The sequence below is a fragment of the Phyllostomus hastatus genome, unplaced genomic scaffold (genome assembly GCF_019186645.2).
Source record: "Phyllostomus hastatus isolate PE091 unplaced genomic scaffold, TTU_PhHast_1.1 phas_scaffold_11, whole genome shotgun sequence".
Taxonomy (NCBI): Eukaryota; Metazoa; Chordata; class Mammalia; order Chiroptera; family Phyllostomidae; genus Phyllostomus; species Phyllostomus hastatus.
In genome coordinates, this window is record NW_025334005.1 from 7,020,293 (window position 1) to 7,040,175 (window position 19,883).

The window sequence follows — 19,883 nt, forward strand, 5'->3', positions numbered from 1 at the left end:
AAAGTGGATGGAGAACCTGTTAACACCTCTTACTCCTTGGCTGGTGTCGTGAGGCATGCACAGTGCATCGTGATGAGTTCAGCCTGTTGAAATGCCTCCCTGAGGGCAGGGGGACAGACAACCGGGCTTCTCCAATGTCCCTCCATGTGCCCTTGCACTGTTATCGTGTGTTAGCCCTTGGCTCAGCCTCCTCATGCTCCTAGGTGGAGGGAAGCCCTGCAGGGAGGCTTTGCCTCTGGGCCCTGCCCAGCGGTGCAGTTCCCTGCTGCAGAAAAACCTCAGCCCATTTTCGCCCAGCTCTTCCAGCCCTCGGTTCTCGGTTCCTTAAATTCCTGCGCTTGCTTGGAGGCCCGAAAGGCCAGCTGCTGAGAACCACACCCAGCGTGTGCTCTGCAGGGCACCGCACTGCCCCTGCCCAGCATCGGGTCCCCTCAGCTCCTTGCTTCCTGAGCTCCTGTCCTCAGCTGGAGGGGTGGCTCTCACATGCCCGTGGGATCATATCCCAGCCCTGCTCAAAGTACTTCAGAGGGTCGTCTCAGGTCCTCGCCAGGGGGGTGTGCAAGGAGATGTTTTACAGACAGGGGCCCGTTGGGTGTTCCTCGAATCGTGTGTGGGGATGTGTTGTTGACCTAGGTATCAAGTGAACTCTGGCCCAGAGCCCTCCACTCCCACCTGAGCTGATTGTCATTGTCGGTGTGCAGGGTCCCAGGGAGACTCCTGAAGTTTTCAGGAAAGCCCGGTGTGGCAGTTGGTGTTGGGACTCTGTTCTCTTATGCTTCTTTGCTTTCTACTGCAAACACCCCAGCCCTGTTGCCTTCGGGCGGAAGGATACTGAGGGGGTTCTCTGCGGTCCCCCACAGGACCCAGCAAGACTGAGCCCCATGTGTCTGCTAAGGTAACCTGGTCATTCACACACCCTCTTCTGGCTTCTGTCCTGCCCCTGCTCAGTTTGTCACTTGTAGGTGCTCACTGGGGTCATTTTGTGAACAGACTATTTGCACTTAAGTCCTTGTCTCAGAGTCAGCCCCGGAGGAATCCACCTGAAACACGGGGGTGAGCAATTACTGGGCCAGGCATTCTTTCAAACGCTCAAGGTATGCGGACCCGTGTAATCCTCACAACGATCCGGTGATGCAGGTGCTGTTGTTATTACTCCCATTTTGCACATCAAGAAACTGAGGCACAGAGAGGCCTTGTAAAGGTCAGACAGTAAATAGGTGGCAGAGGTGGGACCCATACCTAAGCTCCTGACTGCAGAGCCACAATCCTTTTATGAGGAAGTATCCCGGTGAGGAAACTGAGGCACAGACAGGCTAAGGTGCTTGCCCAGAGTCGCACATCTACACACCGAAGAGCCAGGGCCGCACGCAGTTCCAGAGCCCACACACTTAGCCGCCTGGTGCCCCACACGTGGGCCCCGCTCGCCCCTTCCTCACACTGACCCGGGTCTGTGCAGTGACAGGTGCTGGGTGGCCCATCGCCCCGTGGGCAGCTGTGGCTCTGCGGGTGTGCACACACCGGGAAGAGTGCTGAATCGGCAGCACGGGCTTATTTCTGTAACGTGTGATCTGCTGACTGAAGGAAACCGTGTTACCAAAGATAGGGATCAGGTGTTCTTTGAGCCATTACCACTCCACCCAGCCGAAGGTGCTGCTGTTGAGAGGGAGTGACAGTCCCTGTGGCCCTCTGCCCAGGACCAGCATAGGAGACCAGCAGAGCAAGGGTGGTGGGAGTCACCCGCTCACTAACTGAGCACTTACTAAGTGCCGGGCCTCTCCTGGGCGCGGGTTGGTTGGTTTGTTTATTTGTTGTTTTTATTCAACATGGATTTTTTTTTTTTTAAAAGAAGAGCAATTATTTCAGCAAAAATTTTATGGGGAGAGCATGCTAGCAGGGTTTGGGGTGGCAAAAGAATGTATATTTTTCTTTTCCATTGTGAGCAAGTTATTTATATGCCCTAGAAACCAAAAATCAGGAAATAGCTTATGCAAACATTTTTTGAGAGACAGAGGTAGATAGCAAATGAATGCGTTGAAAACATAGTTAGGGCCCTGGCTGGCGTAGCTCAGTGGATTGAGCTCAGGCTGCGAACCAAAGCATCGCAGGTTCGATTCCCAGTCAGGGCACATGCCTGGGTTGCAGGCCATGGCCCCCAGCAACTGCACATTGATGTCTCTCTCTCTCTCTCTCTCTCTCTCTCTCTCTCTCTCCCTCCCTTCCTCTCTGAAAATAAATAAATAAAATCTTAAAAAAAAAAGAAAACATAGTTAGAGGGGCTTCAAATATCCTGCACTGCCTGGCCCTGCTTTATAACTCTCTGACCTCATTTTCTTTCAATCCCCTCCCCTCAGTGAACCCACTCGAACGAGATGGACTCTTACTGGTGCAGGCACTCTTCCAGGCCTTTTCACTTGCCTCTCTCCTCCCTGGAATGTTTCCCCCCGGATTATTCCTGGGTGCTCCTGTAATTCCCTGGAGCAGCACTAGAGGGCGGTGGTCTGCATTAGGACAGTGCTCCGTGCTCGGTGCTCCACAAACTGAGAGTTTGTGAAATGTGTGAGTGCATGCTCCTTACAGCCCCACCCCCTCCCCCACTCCCAACCTACTGGAGGAACATCCAGGGTTTACCCGCCAGGAAACCCGAGGCTGGGAGAGGCTGGGGTCTGGTGTCAGGTGACTCCAGGAGAGGGTGCCCAGTGCAAGGACAGGGCTGAAACTCAGGGCTTCCTGACTGCACAGCCTGGCCCTTACTCTCACATCCACAACCTGGCCCAGGATTGGGGTTGGGCTGAGGCCGTGTAAGGACTTGGCAGCTGCCACGTTGCTGAGCGTGGCTGGAGCGAGGGCAGGACCCCAGCAAGGTGGAGGCGTCCCTGGGCTGAGTGTGGCTGCCCGGGTCCAGGCTGCCCTCTCTTCCACTCAGAGTTCTCTTCGGTATTTGCAGCCGGTTTTTCTGTCGCTTCCCCAAAATTGTGGGGTTTTTTTCCAGACCAAAGATCTGGTCCTCCAGCTGTCCGTTTCATGACAACGTGGTAACTTTTGGGGAAAGACTCCAGCTCTCTACAACCCGTCCAAATGCGGCGCCCAGGCTCCGGCAGGCACGCAGGGTGACCGCCCCACTGGGGACCCAGTGGGTTTGTCACTTCCCCCTTTCGCCTCTCCTATCGGGTTGGCCAGGGCCCCGTCCCTCTCCCAGCTGTGAGCCCATGGAATCCCTCAGTCTGGTTCCAGCCCATGTTCCCTGGATCCCGGTCCTGAGCTGCTGGCTTATCTGGACAAGGGCAGGCTTTGTCACTCGGCCCCGTGCTGCATCTCGTTTTGACCACTTTGGAGTCCCCCCCACAGCTCTCTTTCAATATTTGCAGCACTGCCCACCCCCTAGCCTTTGCGTGCATGAACAGCTGCTTCTAGGTACCTTGAATCAGGCTCTGCTGAGAACGTGCAGCACGACGAGGCTTACCGTGTCAGCTCTTATCACGAGCACTTTATCTCCAAGGTTCATCTTCTGTGTTCCAGCCACTCAGGAGGAGTCTCGGCTTCTCCAGAGGAGGGGCCGAGATCTCAGCAGAGGGGAGGGGTGGGATGGAAGCTGGGACCCCTGCTGGGAAGCCTCCCCACTGTCCCCACAGGGCCCTGCAGGGCGCAGAGAAGCTGCCCAGCTTGGGAAGAGACCTCTTTGCCCAGCTCTTGCGCACCCTCGGAGCTTATCTCCAGATCCCCTCGAGGCATCTGCAGGCTTTGCAGACACAGGAAGGGGGCAGACCTGCTACCCCCTTCCCACTCCCCGTGACAAGACCTCGGCCCCCTCCTGGGGCCCTCCCTGTCTCCACAGCGTTTTCCTCGGCCCCAGGCAGGCCAGGGATGGGGGCGGGGTGTGCTGGGGGATGAACACCTGGGTCAGGTGGGCCGAGAAGGGGGACATGGCGGCACATACCCTCTCTCACCTTCAACCTAGTAACGACGTGTCTCAAGCTTTGGCAAGCATTGGAGTCTTACCCTGGGCCTATTCAGACACAGAACCTTGGGTCCCGACCCCAGGAATTACGACTCAGTAGGCGTGACGTGGGGCCGAGATGCTGCAGTTCCAACGAGCTCCTGGGCGATGCCGCAGCTGGTCTGGGGGCCGCCCTTGCAGACACGGTGTCCTGTGGCGCAGACCGAGTGGGGCACGCAGAGCTTCCCTGCTTCGTCTGCCCGCTCAAGGTGAGGCGGGGACACTCTATCATTCATTCACCCACCAAAGACTGACTCTGTTTATGCTCTGAGAGGCCCTGAGGGCACAGCAGGGACCGGGGCGTCGGGGCCCCTGCCTGGATGTCGTCCTGTGAGGCTCGCATCTCAGAGCTGCCCTTTGAGGGAGGCTGAGCTGAGCAGGAACGGTTTCCCTGGTCTCACGGGCGAGGAAACCGTGGAGCGGTTACACGACTCGCTGAAAGTCACGCACATGCAAGCCGGCAGAACTTGAACGCAGGACTTCCCTGCTGGAAATCTGGCCACTGTGCCTTGACTGTCAGCCGTCTGGGCTCCATGGGGCTGGTTCGGGTGGCGAAGCCGCAGAGCCTGGACACCTGTCGGTGGTGGCAGCGGGCGTGGGGGTGGGGCTTCATCCGTAGGCCTGGAAGGAGAACGTGACAGGGTGACCTGCACGCTCCCTACCCCCCAGCCCCCACCCCCAGCTCTCAGTTCCTGACAAATCCGAGTTTCCAGTTTTGAGTTTCGCAGTGAGTCACACCCTCTCCCTTCCTCTCCGTGTACACATTCCTGCCCCATCGTTTCCTCTCACATCTGGTTTCTCTTCAGCTGTGGCCCTTCCAGGGAGAGGGCTGTCTTCCCCAACCGGCAGGGCAGCCTCCTGTCCACGGCAACCCCTGGAAACCGGCCTGTGGCAACCAAGGAACAAACTACGAGGCCCTTTTCTGAAGCAGGGACCAGCTAGGTCCCTAGTGTGAGGGCAGGATCTGTCGGCCCGGCTGTCAGGGGACCTCCGTTCTCTCCGCCTCTGCGCACGCCAGCCGTGGACTGGCCTCGGGTCTGAGCGAGCTGCCCAGGTGCGTTTTCCTCCACTCAACACATTGGCTTCTCCATCGTTCCCGGGCAGCCGCGGGGACCTCAGGCTCCCCCGGTGCAGGACGGAGCAGCCGTTCCCAGAGCCCACAGGGTCAGCCAGCCAGGCCCCTGCTTACGGCCTCACGCCCCCAGGCTCGCTCTAGAAGGACGGCTGTGAGAACAACCAGGTCATTTCCCCCACAGGACCCTTCACAGGCCTAGGAATCCAAAAGCACATCATTCCTGGTACATTTTAAGGGCATACACATTATAGCAGTGTTCGTGAGAAGGCATTTTATTTATTGCAGTGGCTTAAAGAAGCAGAGAAACACCCTCGTTTTTCTGGAAGTTTGGATGCTAGAGCTTCTGCCCAGCGTGGCTGCCAGGCGTGGAGGGCGTGTGTGGGTACGGTCTCATCCGATTCTCGGGGCAGCCCTGCCCTGCGAGGACGTTGATCCTGTCCCCCCCCGCCCCCCCGCCCCCCGCCCCCGTGCTTTACAGGCATGGAAGTTTGTCAGGGCCGAGAGGGAGTGTGAATCCAGGGCTCTGCCTCCAACGAGGTGGCACCTTCATCCACCCCTCCCTGCCTCTGCATTCTAGGAGTTCATAAGCTAAATCGGGGGTAAGGCCCAGACCCAATTTTCTATTCTTTAAAAATAAGGCGCAGGGAGGAAGCTTCCAGTCAGTAAGGGTGACTTCCACACAGGGCAGGGGCTGATTGATCAAAGTGCGATGCTTTTATTTTTCTGTTCACAGTAACACATTACACAACACTCAGATGTTATCACTGTGCTTGGGCGGTGTGGGCTCTGCCTGGGAGGTGACACAGGGTAGATGTAGAGATCGCCCTGTTCAGAAGCTAGACGCAGAGCGTGTAGGAGATGGCACTTTCTAAACTTGGCTACGATGCTATCTCCTGCCCATGTGCCCTTTCTCCCATGTGACCTTGACACCATTTCCCCGGAGTCCTGGGGCCTAGGTCCCCCCACCCCCAAAACCTGGGTGGCCCTTGGGGACTGCCTTGGCCGGAACAGTATGGCAGCCCCGTTGCTCTGTGACTTCTGAAGCTACATTGTAAGAACGCCACGTGCTCCCGCCTGGCTTCCCCGGGGACACTCACTCTGGGAACTCGGCTGCCCGCCGTGTGCTGGGAGGAAGCCCAGCCCCTCCGATGCGGAGAGACCACACAGAGGCCAGGGAGGGTGTCCCGGCGCACAGCCGGGCAGGAGTGGAGATGCTGCTGTGTGCGTCCAGCCCCTGCCCGCCAGGTCCCACCCCACTTCCGGTCTGCCTCGCAGAGGTCCCCGGAGTCCGGGCGCAGGCGCGGCCTCTCCCCGCCACGCCCTGCACGGGTTCTGCGCCTCACCCTCTGTGAACACGGTAAAACGGGTGTTTCACACCCCTACGGTCGGGCTCATTACACGGCAGGCGTGGCGGGAACGGAGTCTTTTGCTCACACGCAGGAGTCTGTCTCCAGGGAGGAAGTCTCGGGGCCTTTCTCACACCCTCTCCTGGGGCAGAGGGGACGGGCAGGGGTGGCGCTCCACCGTCGCTTCATCGGAGGCAGACTGCAGGGGCAAGCCCTCCCTTGTGCTTGCAGTCGTCGTCCGTTAACATGGTGGCAAGTGCTGGCTTACTTGTTCACTGTTTGTCTCCCGTCAACCGGAATGTCAGGTTCCTGCCAACAGAATTGCTTTTTCTGTTTTGTTTGTCACTATGTTCCTGGAGTCCAAACTAGTACATGGTACTTAGTAGCTGCTCAGTAAAACATTGCTGCATGAACGAGTGCATGAGGATGAAAAACCCAGTGGGTAAAGCCATTGATAACGCTCTCTGGAGATACTTTTGCTGACATTGCTTTGTCCTGGGTGTTGGGACAAAGTACAATTAGTCCCTGGACAGTGGTAAGCCCGCATCACGGTGGGGGGTGTTGAGAACTGTAGGAGAGAGTAGGCTAGAGAAGAGAGCGCCAGAGAATATTTTAAAGAGTTAGGAGTTAACAGTTAAGAAATGTTAAGAGTCCCAACCTTTTCTTGAAATAAAGAAAAAAAATTATGCAATGTATGATGAGTGGTAAGCGAATTTCAGGTCTGTATCAAGGAGTTTGCTCAAGGAACTTGTTCCTGGACACCATGGAAAAGGACTCAGGATCCGTCAACAATAAGAATCGGTTCAAGCAAGCTTTCCTGGTTGCCTGGTGTGTACTGGGTGTCATGAGGTCCACAGAAGTGTCAGATGGGGACGCTGTCCTCAAGCTGTGTTGAGTCCAGCTGGAGAGATAAGGCTGGGGTCTGTGAGCCAGCCAGCCCACTAAGGCAAGCTAGGCCCAGTGGTACAACTGAGAGGGTTTCACCAGCTGAGGCTCCTGAGGGTGAGGGAATATCAAGGAGGACTTCCTGGAGGAGGCAGGCCCAGGGGATTGAGAGACCAGCCAGGTGGGCAGCCTCTGCAGGCACTGACCCAGAAGCACCCTGAAACCTCTCAGGGAATCAGCAGAAATCTGCTGCTTGTTTCTCACACAGCTGGTGGGAAGGAAATTTGTGGCTCTTTTGTCAAAATACTCTTAAGTAGATAAGTAAATACCGAAGCAGGTTATACCCTTAAGTAGAAAGAAAACGTTCATGGGGTATTTTTGTGATGCACACTGCAAGTTGCTGCAGCCGTTGGCCAGGGGCCCTGAGACGGGCCAGCTGGCACCCTGTGGAGTGGGCACTGCCCGGCAGCCCAGATTCTGAAAACAAATAATCCCCAGCAAGGGCTGTTTACCAAGAATATGTCTGAAAGCCTTTAGAATGTCTCCTGAAGAGTGGTTTGGCGGCAACAGAAAACTACCGAGAGAATAACAGCTACAGAGAGCAAATCACGCCTGAGATGCACCTTCATACTGAACATAAGGAAAGAAGGCTACAATTTTTACTAATGGGAAGGTGACTTCTTCTCGTTTTCGTTAGGTTAACATTAAACAAACACAGAAAGATGATTAATTCCAGGGGTGGCGGGCTTCTAGCCAGCCCTGGGTGCCCAAGTGCTCCCGGCCTGCCCGGCAGGCAGGATGATTTCTGCTGAGCCACGTGGTTCTGTCGGGGAGAGGAGACTAATAACGTGCAGAATAATTTCAGAAACTGCCAGAAGACATGATAAATGCTGGTGATCAGGGCGACCACACCTGGAGGGACAGGTGTCTGTGGAGATGCCCAGGAAGCCCCCAGCTTGGAGTCTCCATCCTGTGACTTCCCTGTCCGATCCCTCTTTGCCCAGTTCTGCTGCATCCTGCAAATAATACCTTTCTGGGTGACCCCCCTGGGACCTGTCGCCTCAGCCCGAGCCCAACTTCTGCGTTTGATGCCACACTGCCCCCTGGTGGCCAATCATCATATGTCCCTGGGGCTTTCTGCTGAGAGCGACTTTTCCAGGGCAGGTGCTGGGCTCTGGTGCCTTGTGCTTCTCCACCTTTTGGGTCCGAGGCGCTCACTGGGCACCCCCGCTGCTGGCAGCCAGCTGCACCACAATGGCGCCCCTCCCGAGGCCGGCGCACAGAGAGCCAACCAGGTTCAGCCCCGTGCTGCGCTGACCATCGCCTGCCGCGGACACCAGACTGCCCGTCCTCACCCAGCTAGCAGGGGAGGGCGCCGACCTCCTGTGCCACAGGAGTCACCAGCTTCTTTCACGGGCCTGGATCGGGAAGAACCTCTGACCTGCCCTGGGGCCCTAGGAACCCGCTACTGGGGGTGAGGAGGACACCTCCGCTTTGACCCGAGGGAGCTCCCTCTGTCGGAACAGCCCAGGACAGCTCTCTGTTGCTGGTGGCAGGGCAGGGCCCGCAAGGCCGCTTCTCCCTTCTGTGCCCGCGGCAGGCGTCGTGAATCAGTCCTCACCACCCACCAGAGCTGGCGCGGACGGCGATGCTCCTTGCCATCTGTTGGGGTTGCACGGTGTCTCCCCAGCCTCCCAAATGTCATGTTGAAGTCCTAACCCCTGGTGCCTGTGAGTGGGACCTGTTCGGAAGGAGGGTCTGGGGAGATGTGATAATCGATTGGGGTACAGGATCCAAGGATGGGGTGGAGTGTTCCCAGGTCGATCCCCAGTGGTCGGGTCTCAGTTTCCCTGTCCGACAAGGAAAGCTTCCTCAGCAGGAGAGGTAGGCGGTGAACCATGGTGTGTGTGTGTGTCATTGGTAGCAGTTAAAGCAAAGGACAGGAGGACCCCAGAGCCACACGGATGGACCTTCAGCATGGGGCTGGGTGGGACACAAAGGCGAGAAACAGAACTAGATGGCACAGTGCCCTTTGTGCAAATTAAATGCTTGCACATACCGTCCAGAACAAAGCCATGCACACTAAAGGAGTCGCAGCCTGGGGCGGGGAGGGTGAGGCTGGGGAATGCAGGAAAGGGGAATGAGAAACAGGTGGGGCAGGGGATCTGACGGGGTGACAGCTGCCCCCAGGCTCGCACTGACCCACGTGCATCCATAATTTGAGAAGCCCAACGTTCCTTTCGCTCGCGGGGAACCTGAAGACCAGAGAAGTTATGTAACGTGCCTGGATCACACAGCTGTTGACAGGAGGGGAGCTGGGACCTGAATCCAGGGCAGCCGGCTGCAAACCTGGGTTTCTCCTGCTTTGGGACACCTCCCCTTCTCTTGCTGCCCTGCAGGCCAGTTAATAACACCGCCAGCTGCGCAGCACACACCTGCCTGTGTAGCTTCGTTGCCACTCACCTCGTGTCGGCAGGTTCTCAGCCCTGCTGGACTACCGTGCTCCCTGAGATGGGCAGGGCCGGGAGCTCGGCCCGTGTTTGCTCAGGTCGATGCGAGGCGAGATAAGGAGGACCTACGTGTGAACCGCCCCTTCTGACCCCCCCCCCCCCCACCCATCCAGTGTCAGTGCACGGCCTTACACCGTCTCCCTAAGCAAAAACGGGAGACATTTATAACCACCCTCCCATCTCAAATCACAAGTGAACACAGGAGCAGAGAGCAGGGACATCCCAGCGTCCTTTGACCCCGCGGCTTTTGACCCTCCACCGGACTATGGGGTCCTCTGCCCAGCAGCCTGGTTGCTTCCTCACTCCACCCAACGTCGCTCCTTCTCTCCCTGAACTGCCCGGTGTCACTGCCCCCTAATGTCCTGCTGCCGGGCTTCACGAGCCGCGCCTCCAGCCTGGAGCCTGTGCCCTTTGCCCCTTTCCCGGCCAGGTGTTCTCCAGGCGTGCGTGATCAGAAGAATCATCTGAGTGCTTGATAAGCATCGACAGGGAGGCCTCCATCCTGGCTGCAGCCATCGGGGGGCTGGGGGGGGGGCGTGTGGGAGTCTCTGCCGTGGGCACACCCCACCCAGGGGGCCCTGCTGCCCCCACCTGTTTGCAGTGCCCGGCGCGTCCCACCCCGTCCCCGCAGCCCCGCTGTGCTGCTGTTGCAGGAATGAGGTCTCCTCCTGACTGTGAGCCCCGCCCCCTGCATCAGCATCTCCGCTCCCACGTCTGACCAAGTCAGCTGGCACTGCTGAGCCTCTGTTTCCTCATCTCCAAAGTGGGGGGCAAGGCGGAACACCGATCCCAGGGGGGCTCGTGGGATTGAACGGGATGCTACAGCCAAAGGGCCTAAGGGTTCCTGACTGCATACGAGTCAGCTTCTGACCTGACAGGTGCAAACCCTGCAGGCCGGGTGCTCACGGCTCTCTCGGGTCCTGTGACCTGTCCTAAACGGCCTCACTGTCCAGGTGCCCACCTGCCCTCTGCAGAAATAGCTGCAGCCCCTATGGCAGCCTGTGAGTTTCCTTGTAGGAGTGGGTGTGTGCCAACCACCTGCCAGCCCCTGTTCCACGCAGGCAGGCGGTGGTCAGGCTGGTGTCCCAGGGCCCTCTGCCGGCCTGCAGAGCCCCAGGCTGATGGGCATGAGCCCACTGTGAATGCTGCTGCGGTCCCTGGAAGGTCAGCCCATTTCCATGTTGACCTCGACTTGCACTGTCTGCTGCCCACTCCATTTCACTGATCCCGGCACCCTGGGGTGGTCGGGCCAGTTGGTACACACGGTCATCATTGCCAAGGACTTCTGAGCGTGCCTCCTGCCTTTCCTGACACCGTGCAACCAAGTCAAGTTCAGAAGTGACGTGGATGCCGCCGTGGCCCGCATTTCAAATTTTGAGCTCATCGTGATGGCCTCATTGCCCTCAGGGACTCACTTTATAGTAGTTACAGGCCACGAAATGGAACTTGAGAGATACATCTATAATAACAAATGGCCACCTTTACCTGTTTTAGTCGCAGGACCTACCTCACGGAGTGACGGGGGATTAAGTGACGTCAGCCTTGGCCCGGAGTCGGTGGCTTCGTACAGATTCGAAGAGGGGGGCCTGCAAATACCTGGGGGCAGAGCCGAGGGGGGGTGGGGGGCGGGACGGCAGGAACCTGGCTCCGAGGCAGGGGCGTGCCTGGGGTGTCTGTGGCCCCCCAGAAAAGCCAGCAGCAAGCCAGGAGGCAGAGAATCACAGGTGAGATCACAGGTGGGTGGCAAGTCACTGTTCCTTTATTTCCATCCTGTTTACATTATTTTTGTCCTTAGTTCCTCTTTATGGAAAGATACTTTCTTTGGCGCCGATACAAAGTATCCCTCTGAGACATCATTATGTGAGAAAAAGTCAATGTAAGGAAACAGAAAGGGAATACGATACAGTGATACAGTGCACGAATAAACACAAACTGCGAAGACTGTCTGAAGTTGGGGGACCGAGGGAGGCGGGTCTCTCTCCCTCACCTCGCTTTCTCAGCGCAAGTAGGTGCGGGGTTTTGAGGCCAAAGTTTCCCGGGCAACCTCACCTGACGCCTGGCGTCAGAGCCGTGCAGTGGGGGGCGCTGGTCGCTGCATCCACTGCCCCTCGCTGTGAGGTTGGAGACTCCGAGGCCCAGGGCGGCAGAGAGCCTCACGGGCACTTTGGAGGGAAGAACTGGTCGTGGTTTCTGTCTGACTCAACACCCTCGCTGCCTCCACCCTGAACCCCGGGATTCCGTCCCCCCAGAGACTCTTGAGGAGCCTGAGCCCGGGCAGGGCCAGGCTGCCGGGGCCCCGCGTAGACGAGCTCCCTGAGCACCCACCTCGGGCTGGGGAGAGCAGACAGGGAAGGTGGAGGGTGGGAGCGGGCGCTGCGGCGGGGCTGGCGGGGCGGGTGGGGAGAGCCCGGTCGTGCTGTAGACCAGCTGAGGCGGCTCTGGCCAACCCGGTGCAGGGGCCTTGAGGGGGCTGGGGGCCTGGGGGCCCCTTCTGTGCCTGAGGAGATGGGCACCGCCCCACCTAGGCCACCAGCACAGGTCAGACAGTTCTTGAAATGGCATCGTTTGCCCCATCAGGCAGGTAATGGCCCCCCGGGGAAGGGGCAACGGGGCGGGTTCTGACGCTGCGGTGGGGGCCGGCGCCTCTTCACCTCTGCCTCTGCTCCGCTCGTGTGTCACTTCGAATCACGTCCTCGTAGGATGGCGGGGGCCCTCCGAAGCCCAGTGACATGTCAGGAGCAAGGGGCAAGTCGTCCTTCTGCAAAAGAGAAGCCGCTGACCACCGTGCTTGCCGGTGTGGAGAGGTGGCCTGGGACAAAGCACCTTCCCACTGGCGCACTTGTTGAAGTCTTAGGGCCCCTGCGACGGTGGGGAAACCGGGGCTGGAGAGACCGAGGGGCTTCCATGAGGGGGGGTGCAGGGGTCTCTCCACCTCCTTGTTCTTGAGAAGGGGGAGCAGGCAGCGGCCCACCAGGTGGGCAGCTGACTGGGCCTCGATCCCGGCTGGCCAGCCACCGGGGTGCAGGTGACTACGGGCAGGTCACTCTGCTGGCTGGGCCAGGTGACACCCCCGCCGCCGCTCCTCTTCGCTGCAGGGCATTCTAGGAGCACATCTAGCGCTAACAGGGTCCCCAGCCACTGGCTGCGTTGTCCTCGTCCCTGGTCTGTGCTGAGGGGGCGCCACCCAGTGCTGCGGAGCCCGTCCCTGGCCCCGTCCTCTCAGGCGGAGGAGGCCACAGCAGCCTTTGGTGGGGAGGCCACTGGCTCTGTGACCTGGGGAAGTCACTGAACCTTTCTGAGCCTCATTCCTCCCCCTGAGAATAAGAAAGCAGAGCCCTTCCCCCAGAGCGGCTGCGGGGCTCAGGGAGGTCGGGGCCTCCCCCTGCAGCAGGCGGAAGGAGGGCCCGGGCCCGTGACCGCCTTAGGTTACATGGTGAAGGGGCGCTAACGCCGCTCATCGGGACACCCCGAGAGGGGGACATGATCCTGAATTTCCTGGGCGGGCCCAGGGTCACGGTCACGAGTGCTCTCCACAGAGGAAGGGGCGACAGATGAGCGAGGGTGCTGGAGGAGGCTGGAGGGAGGGGCTGCCTCTAGAAGCTGGACCAGGCCAGGGAGCGGGTTCTCCCGCAGGCCCTCCAGGAGGAGGCGACCCTGCGGGCACCTGGCCTTCAGCCCGTTTCAAATTGCCGACCGCCAGACCTGCCAGACGCAGCAGCGGTGAGGGTGGAAATCTGCCATGGCAGCAACGGGAGACAGGTCGAGTTGTCGGCACAGGCCCTGTGCCTGGCACAGCGGGTGCCCCGAGCAGGAGGAGCAACCATGGTCCATTGCTGCAGCCGGGGCAGGGGGCTCAGTCTCCCCACCCCTAAGAGTGGGGTTGGCCTCGGTGGCTTCAGGCGCCCGGCCGGCCAGCTCTTGGACGTCCTAACTCGAAGACTCGCTGCCAGATGCCTGGGCAGCGAGCAGGACAACTTCTCTGCTCGGCCACATGAAACTCGGGGCCCCGCCTCCCATCTGCGTCCGGTGAGAACTCAGTAGGTGGACGACAGCCGGAGTGTGACATTTGCAGGATCTTGGGGGCATTTACAACACGCATTTGCATGGTGTTCTAAAGTTAAGCTTATGAGTTCCTCTTTAGCAAAAGGAGCTTGGGAAACCACCTCTGGGGCAAGGGTAGAATTCTGTTTCCTGGCCTTCTGTTCACACCTGTGGACAGGGCTCGGCCGCTGGTCACACATACCTTGGGCTGAGGCCTGGATTTCCTTACCAGCTGCTGTGTGACCTCTCTAAGCCTCAGTTCACTTACCTGTTGAATGGGGAAGCAAGCACCTACCTCAAAAGGGTTGCTAAGAAGATTCAGCTAGATAGTCACGCTTACCTGAAGTGCTTCCCGGAGTGAGAGCCTGGTGTGCCTGCAGGGCTCGGCCCGGGGGCCCCTCTGGCCTGTCCCACCCCGGCCACGCCCCACCACACAGTCCAGCTCCCCCAGACCTTCCCTGTCCTGTGGCCAAGCCATCGCACCTGCTGTACCCATGCTGGAGGTGGCTTCTTTCATCGTGGCCCGAATCCTGCCCTCCGCAGACCTCCCACTGGGAGACGAGGTCTCCCAGGCCTTGGAGCTGGGAGCGCAGTGGCCTGTGGCACACAGAGCTTGTGGCTTTTCCTCTATGGTGGCCCCACATTTGCCACCTCAGCTGGCATTCTCTGCGCTGTGCCTTCTCTCCCCCACTGCACTGCGGGCTGCCTCCGTGGCCTCACTATTGAATGCTCGGCAATGAGTGAGAGGCACAGTCCTCGTGTACTGCCATGGCCCCCCGCCCCATGTCCCCTGCCTGGGTCTTCTGTTTCCTCCTGTCCCCATCCCTTGGGGGCCTCACCTTTGCAGACAGGCGGTAGTCCCTGCAGGTTATGACGGCCGTGAGCCCCGCCAGGAAGAGCTCCAAGCAGACGAGGCAGAACAGGCCCAGCTCCAGCCTCTGCATGTAGACCTGGGGGAGGCAGGGACAGGGTGAGGCCTCGCTGGGAGCCTGCACCCGTCATGCCGCACAGGCAGGGGTCAGGCCCCGCCAGCAGAGGGCACTGGGGCTTCAGCTCCCAGGTGGGCTGTGTGGGGTGGGGAGTGGGTCTGGCCCGGTCACTGCTCTGTGCCCAGTGCCTGGCACCCATGGGTCCTCGGTGAAATCTGTCTAACGTTTGAAGGCTGGAGAACCTCATGGGTCCCTGGTGGAACTTGGAATCGCAGGTGGCCTTGGGCATTAGCTCGTTCAGCCCCACTTGGATGGGGATCCTGGGGCTGGGCTCAGAGACAAGGAGTGTCTCTTGCAGCTGGGGAGGGAGGAGGTAGGCTGAGGGCCACCGTGCAGCCGGGACATATCACAGGGCCAGAACATTGGGCGGGGGAGGTGTGCGTGTCCCAGCGTGGGTGTGCTCACACATGTGTGTGCTCGTGGAAGGTGACGAGGAAGAGGGAGCCAGCATGGCCAGAACCTCTGGAACCGGCCCTGGGGGCCCTCGGCCACGTGCGTGGGGTGGCTGGTCCACCTCCCGCCTCAGAGGCGGCTGCTGTGGTGATGAGAGCCCTGGGCCGTGGTGCGGCAGACCCAGCTCCGCGTCCTCACGGCAGGCACCCCTGACTCGCTGTGTGGCCGCAGCCCATCCACCTGGCCTCTCTGCGCCTCGGCGCTCACACCCGTGAAATGCGGCGACAAAGTGGACCGGGCAGCGCGGCAAGGCTGCAGTGAGGCTCACAGACACTGGTACCGGGGTCTCTGGGGGTCTGGCATTCAGGAGCCCGGAACAGGGAGTCAGCAGTGCCAGGCTGTCTGCCGCCAGCTCGCTGCCCGGCCTCAGACCTGCCCACTCTGGCCCCAGCGTCCCCATCTGTAGCAGTGGGACTGGACTCAGTGCTGTGAGAGACGCCACCTGTGCCTGGGCCCCGGCGGAAGTTCCCCGGGATCCAGAAACTTGCCCTGGGCCAGGCGCCTTCCCGGGAGTCAGAGGACCCTGGGGGCCTGGGCACTCACCACCGTCCTGTTGGGGAACTGTAGTCTCCAGACCAGGGACTCAAGGGAACTCTCCAGGAAGAGGTCCTTGGCAATGACAAAGAGGCCGGCCAGCACGCAGAAGATGCTCATGGAGTGTGTTACCAGGCACAGCACCTTCTACAAGCGAAAAACAGAAGTGATAACGGTTGTCCAGAGGTGAGGGACCCTGGCAGACCTGGTCCCCGCCTGCCCGTGCTTGCCCTGGGGCCCCAGGGAAGTCTCTGCCCATCTCCGGGCTGAAGGCTCTGGTCCGAACATGGCCCTCTTAGCTAGCTAACCCCTGAGAGGCCCCCATGGCTCTCCCCTCCTACAGGGACAGGACTGGGGGAGCCTGGGCTTTGTAATAAAGAGAGTTACTTCCCCTGTACCTCCTCTCAAAGCCGGCCCCCACCATCCTGGTGTCAGATACGCCCACTGCACACCCAGGTGGCCGCTCCCCCAGCCTCTGCCCCACAGGTAAGGGCCGCAGGAGCCCTGACGGTGCCCCGTCCTCACACACCCCAGGTCTGCCTCCCTCCCCGCCCTCCACGGCCCCTGTAACGTCTCTGGTCCTCATCATCTCGGGTTAAGCATTGTTCCAGGAGCCTTTTACCAAGTGCAAAGCCCTGCAATGAGGAAGCATGTAAACACAGGGAACCTCCAGCCTCTTGCTTGGGCTGGGATGCACTTCTCTGCTGGAAGAGGTGCCCTGCGCTTGGCTGCAGCAAGGGGGAGGCTTTTGGCTCTGGAGTTCCCTGCTTGGGAGGAACGGGTGGGTCTTTTCTAGGCATCTTCTGCCTCTGCCAGTTACACTGCACAACACCCTTCTGTTCTCTATGCCCTCTGGGAGGATGGGGGCAGCCACAGCCCAGGGCAGGCTGAGGGCACAATGTGGACCAGCCAGGGCTTCTGGGGCAGCGACTGGCCACAAGTAGGGGTGGTAGGGCCAGTCCTTCCGTCACCCACGTCCATCAGCCAGTCCTGTGTCAGTGTCTACCCAGCACCTGCCCCCTGTTACCCTCCCCACCCCCACCCTGGGCTAGAAAGATGCTCAGACACCTAGAGTGCAGGAAAGAGCCAGGGGCGAGGCGGACACGGAAGCCAGCCATGGCTGGTCAGGGAAGGGGCGGCGTGTGAAGTGTGATCAGCAGTGAGTCCGGCTGGGAGAGAGTGTGCGCGGGGACGGGGTGAGGTGCTGGGCAGGGGGCCACCCAGCCCCGGGTGGGCAGGACCACCGTTGTGTCAGGCTGCTGCTCAGTGGTGGGAAGCAGACAGAAACCCGGCTGCAGTCCGGGGCTTGCAGGCGTGCTGGTGCGGGAGGCCAGCCGAGGGCACTGGGGAACTGGGGAGGGCTGACAGCCGTGGGGCGATGCGGGCGGACCGGCACCCGGGAACAGTCACCCGGCTGCTGCGTGGAGAACAGGGTGCACGACGCCTCCGGGCCAGACAGGGTGGTGGGCACAACTGGGGTGCAGGAAGGGCCGTGGTGGAGGGGAATGGGCATGAGGGGCAGACCTCCAGGACACGGGGCCCCTCTGCCGGGGTGCGCCCTGCTGTTCTGAAGACTCGTGCCTGCTCCCGGCACATCCTGGGCGCAGCCTCCCGAGCCTCTGCCGCACACAGACGCCCTGCACGAGGGGACTCCGGGCTGCGGGATGGAAGGGAGTGATCTCAATGCTCCAACTTACCAGGGAGGTTTTCGGAACCATTTCCATTGCTATCATGGAGATCCCCGTGAAGAGGAACTGCAGGCCAGATTGGAAACAGTCATGAGAGAGAAGCTGGGCTTCGAAACCCACAGATTCCTTCCCTTTCCAGTACTTTCTAAGAAAACCCACTTGTGGCGGCCAGTGGGGTTGAAACACCATTTCTCCAACAAAGGGAGCTCAGCCTGCCCGCCACATGGCCCATCCCAGGCCCACTCCAGCCAGCAGCTCTGTCCCTCAGCTCACAGACCTCCGCCCCCCGGGACCAGGCTGTGCCCCGAGCTCCGAATGCCCTCCCAGCCTGTCCCGCTCCCCCCATTTTATCAGCCCAAACCCTCCCTCTGGGATCAGCTGAACTATCCCCTCCACGGGGATCCTTTGTCCTTCCCGAATCCTGCAGCGGGGAGGGGATTAGCTCTGGTTAAGGTCTCTGGTGCATTCCTGCAATTTTACTTTCAAACGTTTGTTGAGCCCCCACTCCGTGCCCACAGGGGGCAAAGGGGTGGGTGGGCACTGCGAGTGGACATGGTCCCATCTCCGAGCACTGGCCGCTCGGAGCCCGCACAGTGGGCCGGAGTGACAGTGGGGGCTGGGACTCGTGTCTGAGAGGAGCTGGGCACTGTGTGAGCAGGACTCCACCAGGGTCCAGAGTCGGGAGGGCACCCTGGGGAGCCTCGGGGGACCGTGTGTGCGCTGTTCTCCTCTCGTCTTGGGAGGACAGGAGCCGCAGCTCGCACCCTGTCCTGCAGACTGGCCAGGACAGACACTCAGGCACCAGGGGTGTCTGCTGCACCCAAAGGCAGCCTGGCCACCTTGAGGCCTGCTGGAGGTCCAGGCGCCCCCCATGCGGGCTCACCCCCTTCCTTGCTGGAGTCTCTCGTGTTAAATGAGGGGAGAGTGCAGGCAGCCAGGAGTGTCTCCTTTGAAGGAGCTATTCCCAGCGGGACTGGAGGACAGGGGCAGAGAGGGGCACTGCAGAAGGCTCTAGCCGATGCTTCCCTTTTACGAGCTCTCTCGGTCCCGTCAGACACCTAGTCCCATATGCCCGGCCCCACGCCCAGCCCATGTTCGGCTCCTACTCACAGAGGCGGCTCCCCAGAACGGGTACCAGGACTTCAGCACCACCAGGTGGAGGCTCCCGGCTGCAGAGATCAGAGAAGTCCCGAGGACCACATGCACCATAGCGATGAAAATATGGAAAGTCTGGGCAGTGGACAGAGGGCTCCTGTGAGGGGCCCAGCCCTGGAAGAGGTCACTGGAGCCCTGGGCCAACCGGCTGGAATGAGTCTGCTTCCCACCGTCTCAGGGCTCCTGGTGGGTCTGCCAGGCGGGATCACTCCTCAGGGAGGCAGATGGGGATCAAGGAGCGGTCCTACCACCTGTGACCGTGCCGCAGCACCGCCCCCCCCCCACCCCCGCGCCCCACCACAGGGGGTTTTTGGGGATGAGGAGGGTAGGGAAGGAGACTTCCTTTCCTACGAGGAAAGGAGCTGCAGACTTCCTGCGAGCCCGCGCTGAGCCAGTGCTGGTATGGGCATGAGCAGCCTCTCACCGCCTCCCACGGCATTTTCAACGTCAGGATGAGCATTAAGCAGGGAAGCTGGAGGCTTTCTCATATTCCTCCATCCTCAGGGCTCCCCAGCACCCTCCCCGAGTATCCCTGTCTGCTCCTCCCCAACCCCAGGCCCCCAGGAAATGGACACTCACGCCCAGCCCCTGGAGAAGGATGGTCCTCTTCCGGGGCCTCTCCTGGTGCCAGTCCGGAGGCAGGGGGAGACTTGTCTGGCCGCGCTGGGCTGGGCTGAGGGCCTGCCATGGCTCGAGCCCCCCAGCTCCAGATCGGGGGGCAACAGCGGCTGCTCCGGTTGCTTCTGCTGCCATGACTTGGCCCAAGGATCCTGGAGGCCGGCCAAGGAGACAGGCCGAGTCAGAACCCGTCTTGTTTCTGGGGCTTCTGCCTGGGTGAGGCTCAGTGACTGCCACATCCGCCCTTTGGACCAGGGCCTTCCAGAACAGTGGCTGCTCGGCCCCGCAGCCCTTGAACTTGATTTGACCCCGAATAAACTGGCCCCCGGGGATGGGGAGAAACTGAGCTGCTGCTCACCGCCTCTGTGCCGTTTGCAGGACACAGCTCCTTCCGGGGCTGAAAAATAAGGAGCAGACAGACTTCCCAATTATCCAAAGCCAGAGCTCACCCACTCTGGCAAGTGCAGTTTGGCAATAGCCCTGGCGCCGCCGCAGGCCTGGGCCGGTAGGGTGAACCTCCTGGCCTCGGAGGAGGCAGATGAGGGTGGGTGGGGGTCAGATCATTGTCCCGCCACCTGTGGCAATGGGGGTTTGG

General features: G+C 60.1%; 1 protein-coding gene across 2 annotated transcripts; it reads right to left on the reverse strand.

Annotated features, from left to right (window-relative positions):
* Positions 1-11,556: 11,556 nt before the first annotated feature.
* On the reverse strand, positions 11,557-19,883 carry MS4A10 (membrane spanning 4-domains A10). 2 transcript variants are annotated; one of them, XM_045855283.1, is made up of 7 exons: positions 19,647-19,883; positions 19,250-19,440; positions 18,626-18,745; positions 17,525-17,581; positions 15,837-15,974; positions 14,691-14,801; positions 11,557-12,568 (listed from the first exon to the last, which is right to left on the reverse strand). In XM_045855283.1, exons 2-7 carry the CDS (start codon positions 19,421-19,423, stop codon positions 12,458-12,460), a joined length of 711 nt encoding a protein of 236 aa, XP_045711239.1. In that variant the 5' UTR covers positions 19,424-19,440; positions 19,647-19,883; the 3' UTR covers positions 11,557-12,457. The 2 variants fall into 2 exon arrangements, with proteins under 2 accessions (XP_045711239.1, XP_045711238.1); XM_045855282.1 differs by having other exon boundaries at positions 19,250-19,883.

Excerpts from the sequence above, each read along its gene's own strand:
- MS4A10 (XM_045855283.1), bottom strand. The coding sequence starts at position 19,423 with ATGGCAGCAGAAGCAACCGGAGCAGCCGCTGTTGCCCCCCGATCTGGA. Across the intron at positions 14,802-15,836 it reads AGTTCCCCAACAGGACGGTG|GTCTACATGCAGAGGCTGGA; the intron begins GTGAGTGCCCAG and ends TGCCTCCCCCAG. Across the intron at positions 12,569-14,690 it reads ACTACCGCCTGTCTGCAAAG|AAGGACGACTTGCCCCTTGC; the intron begins GTGAGGCCCCCA and ends TCTCTTTTGCAG.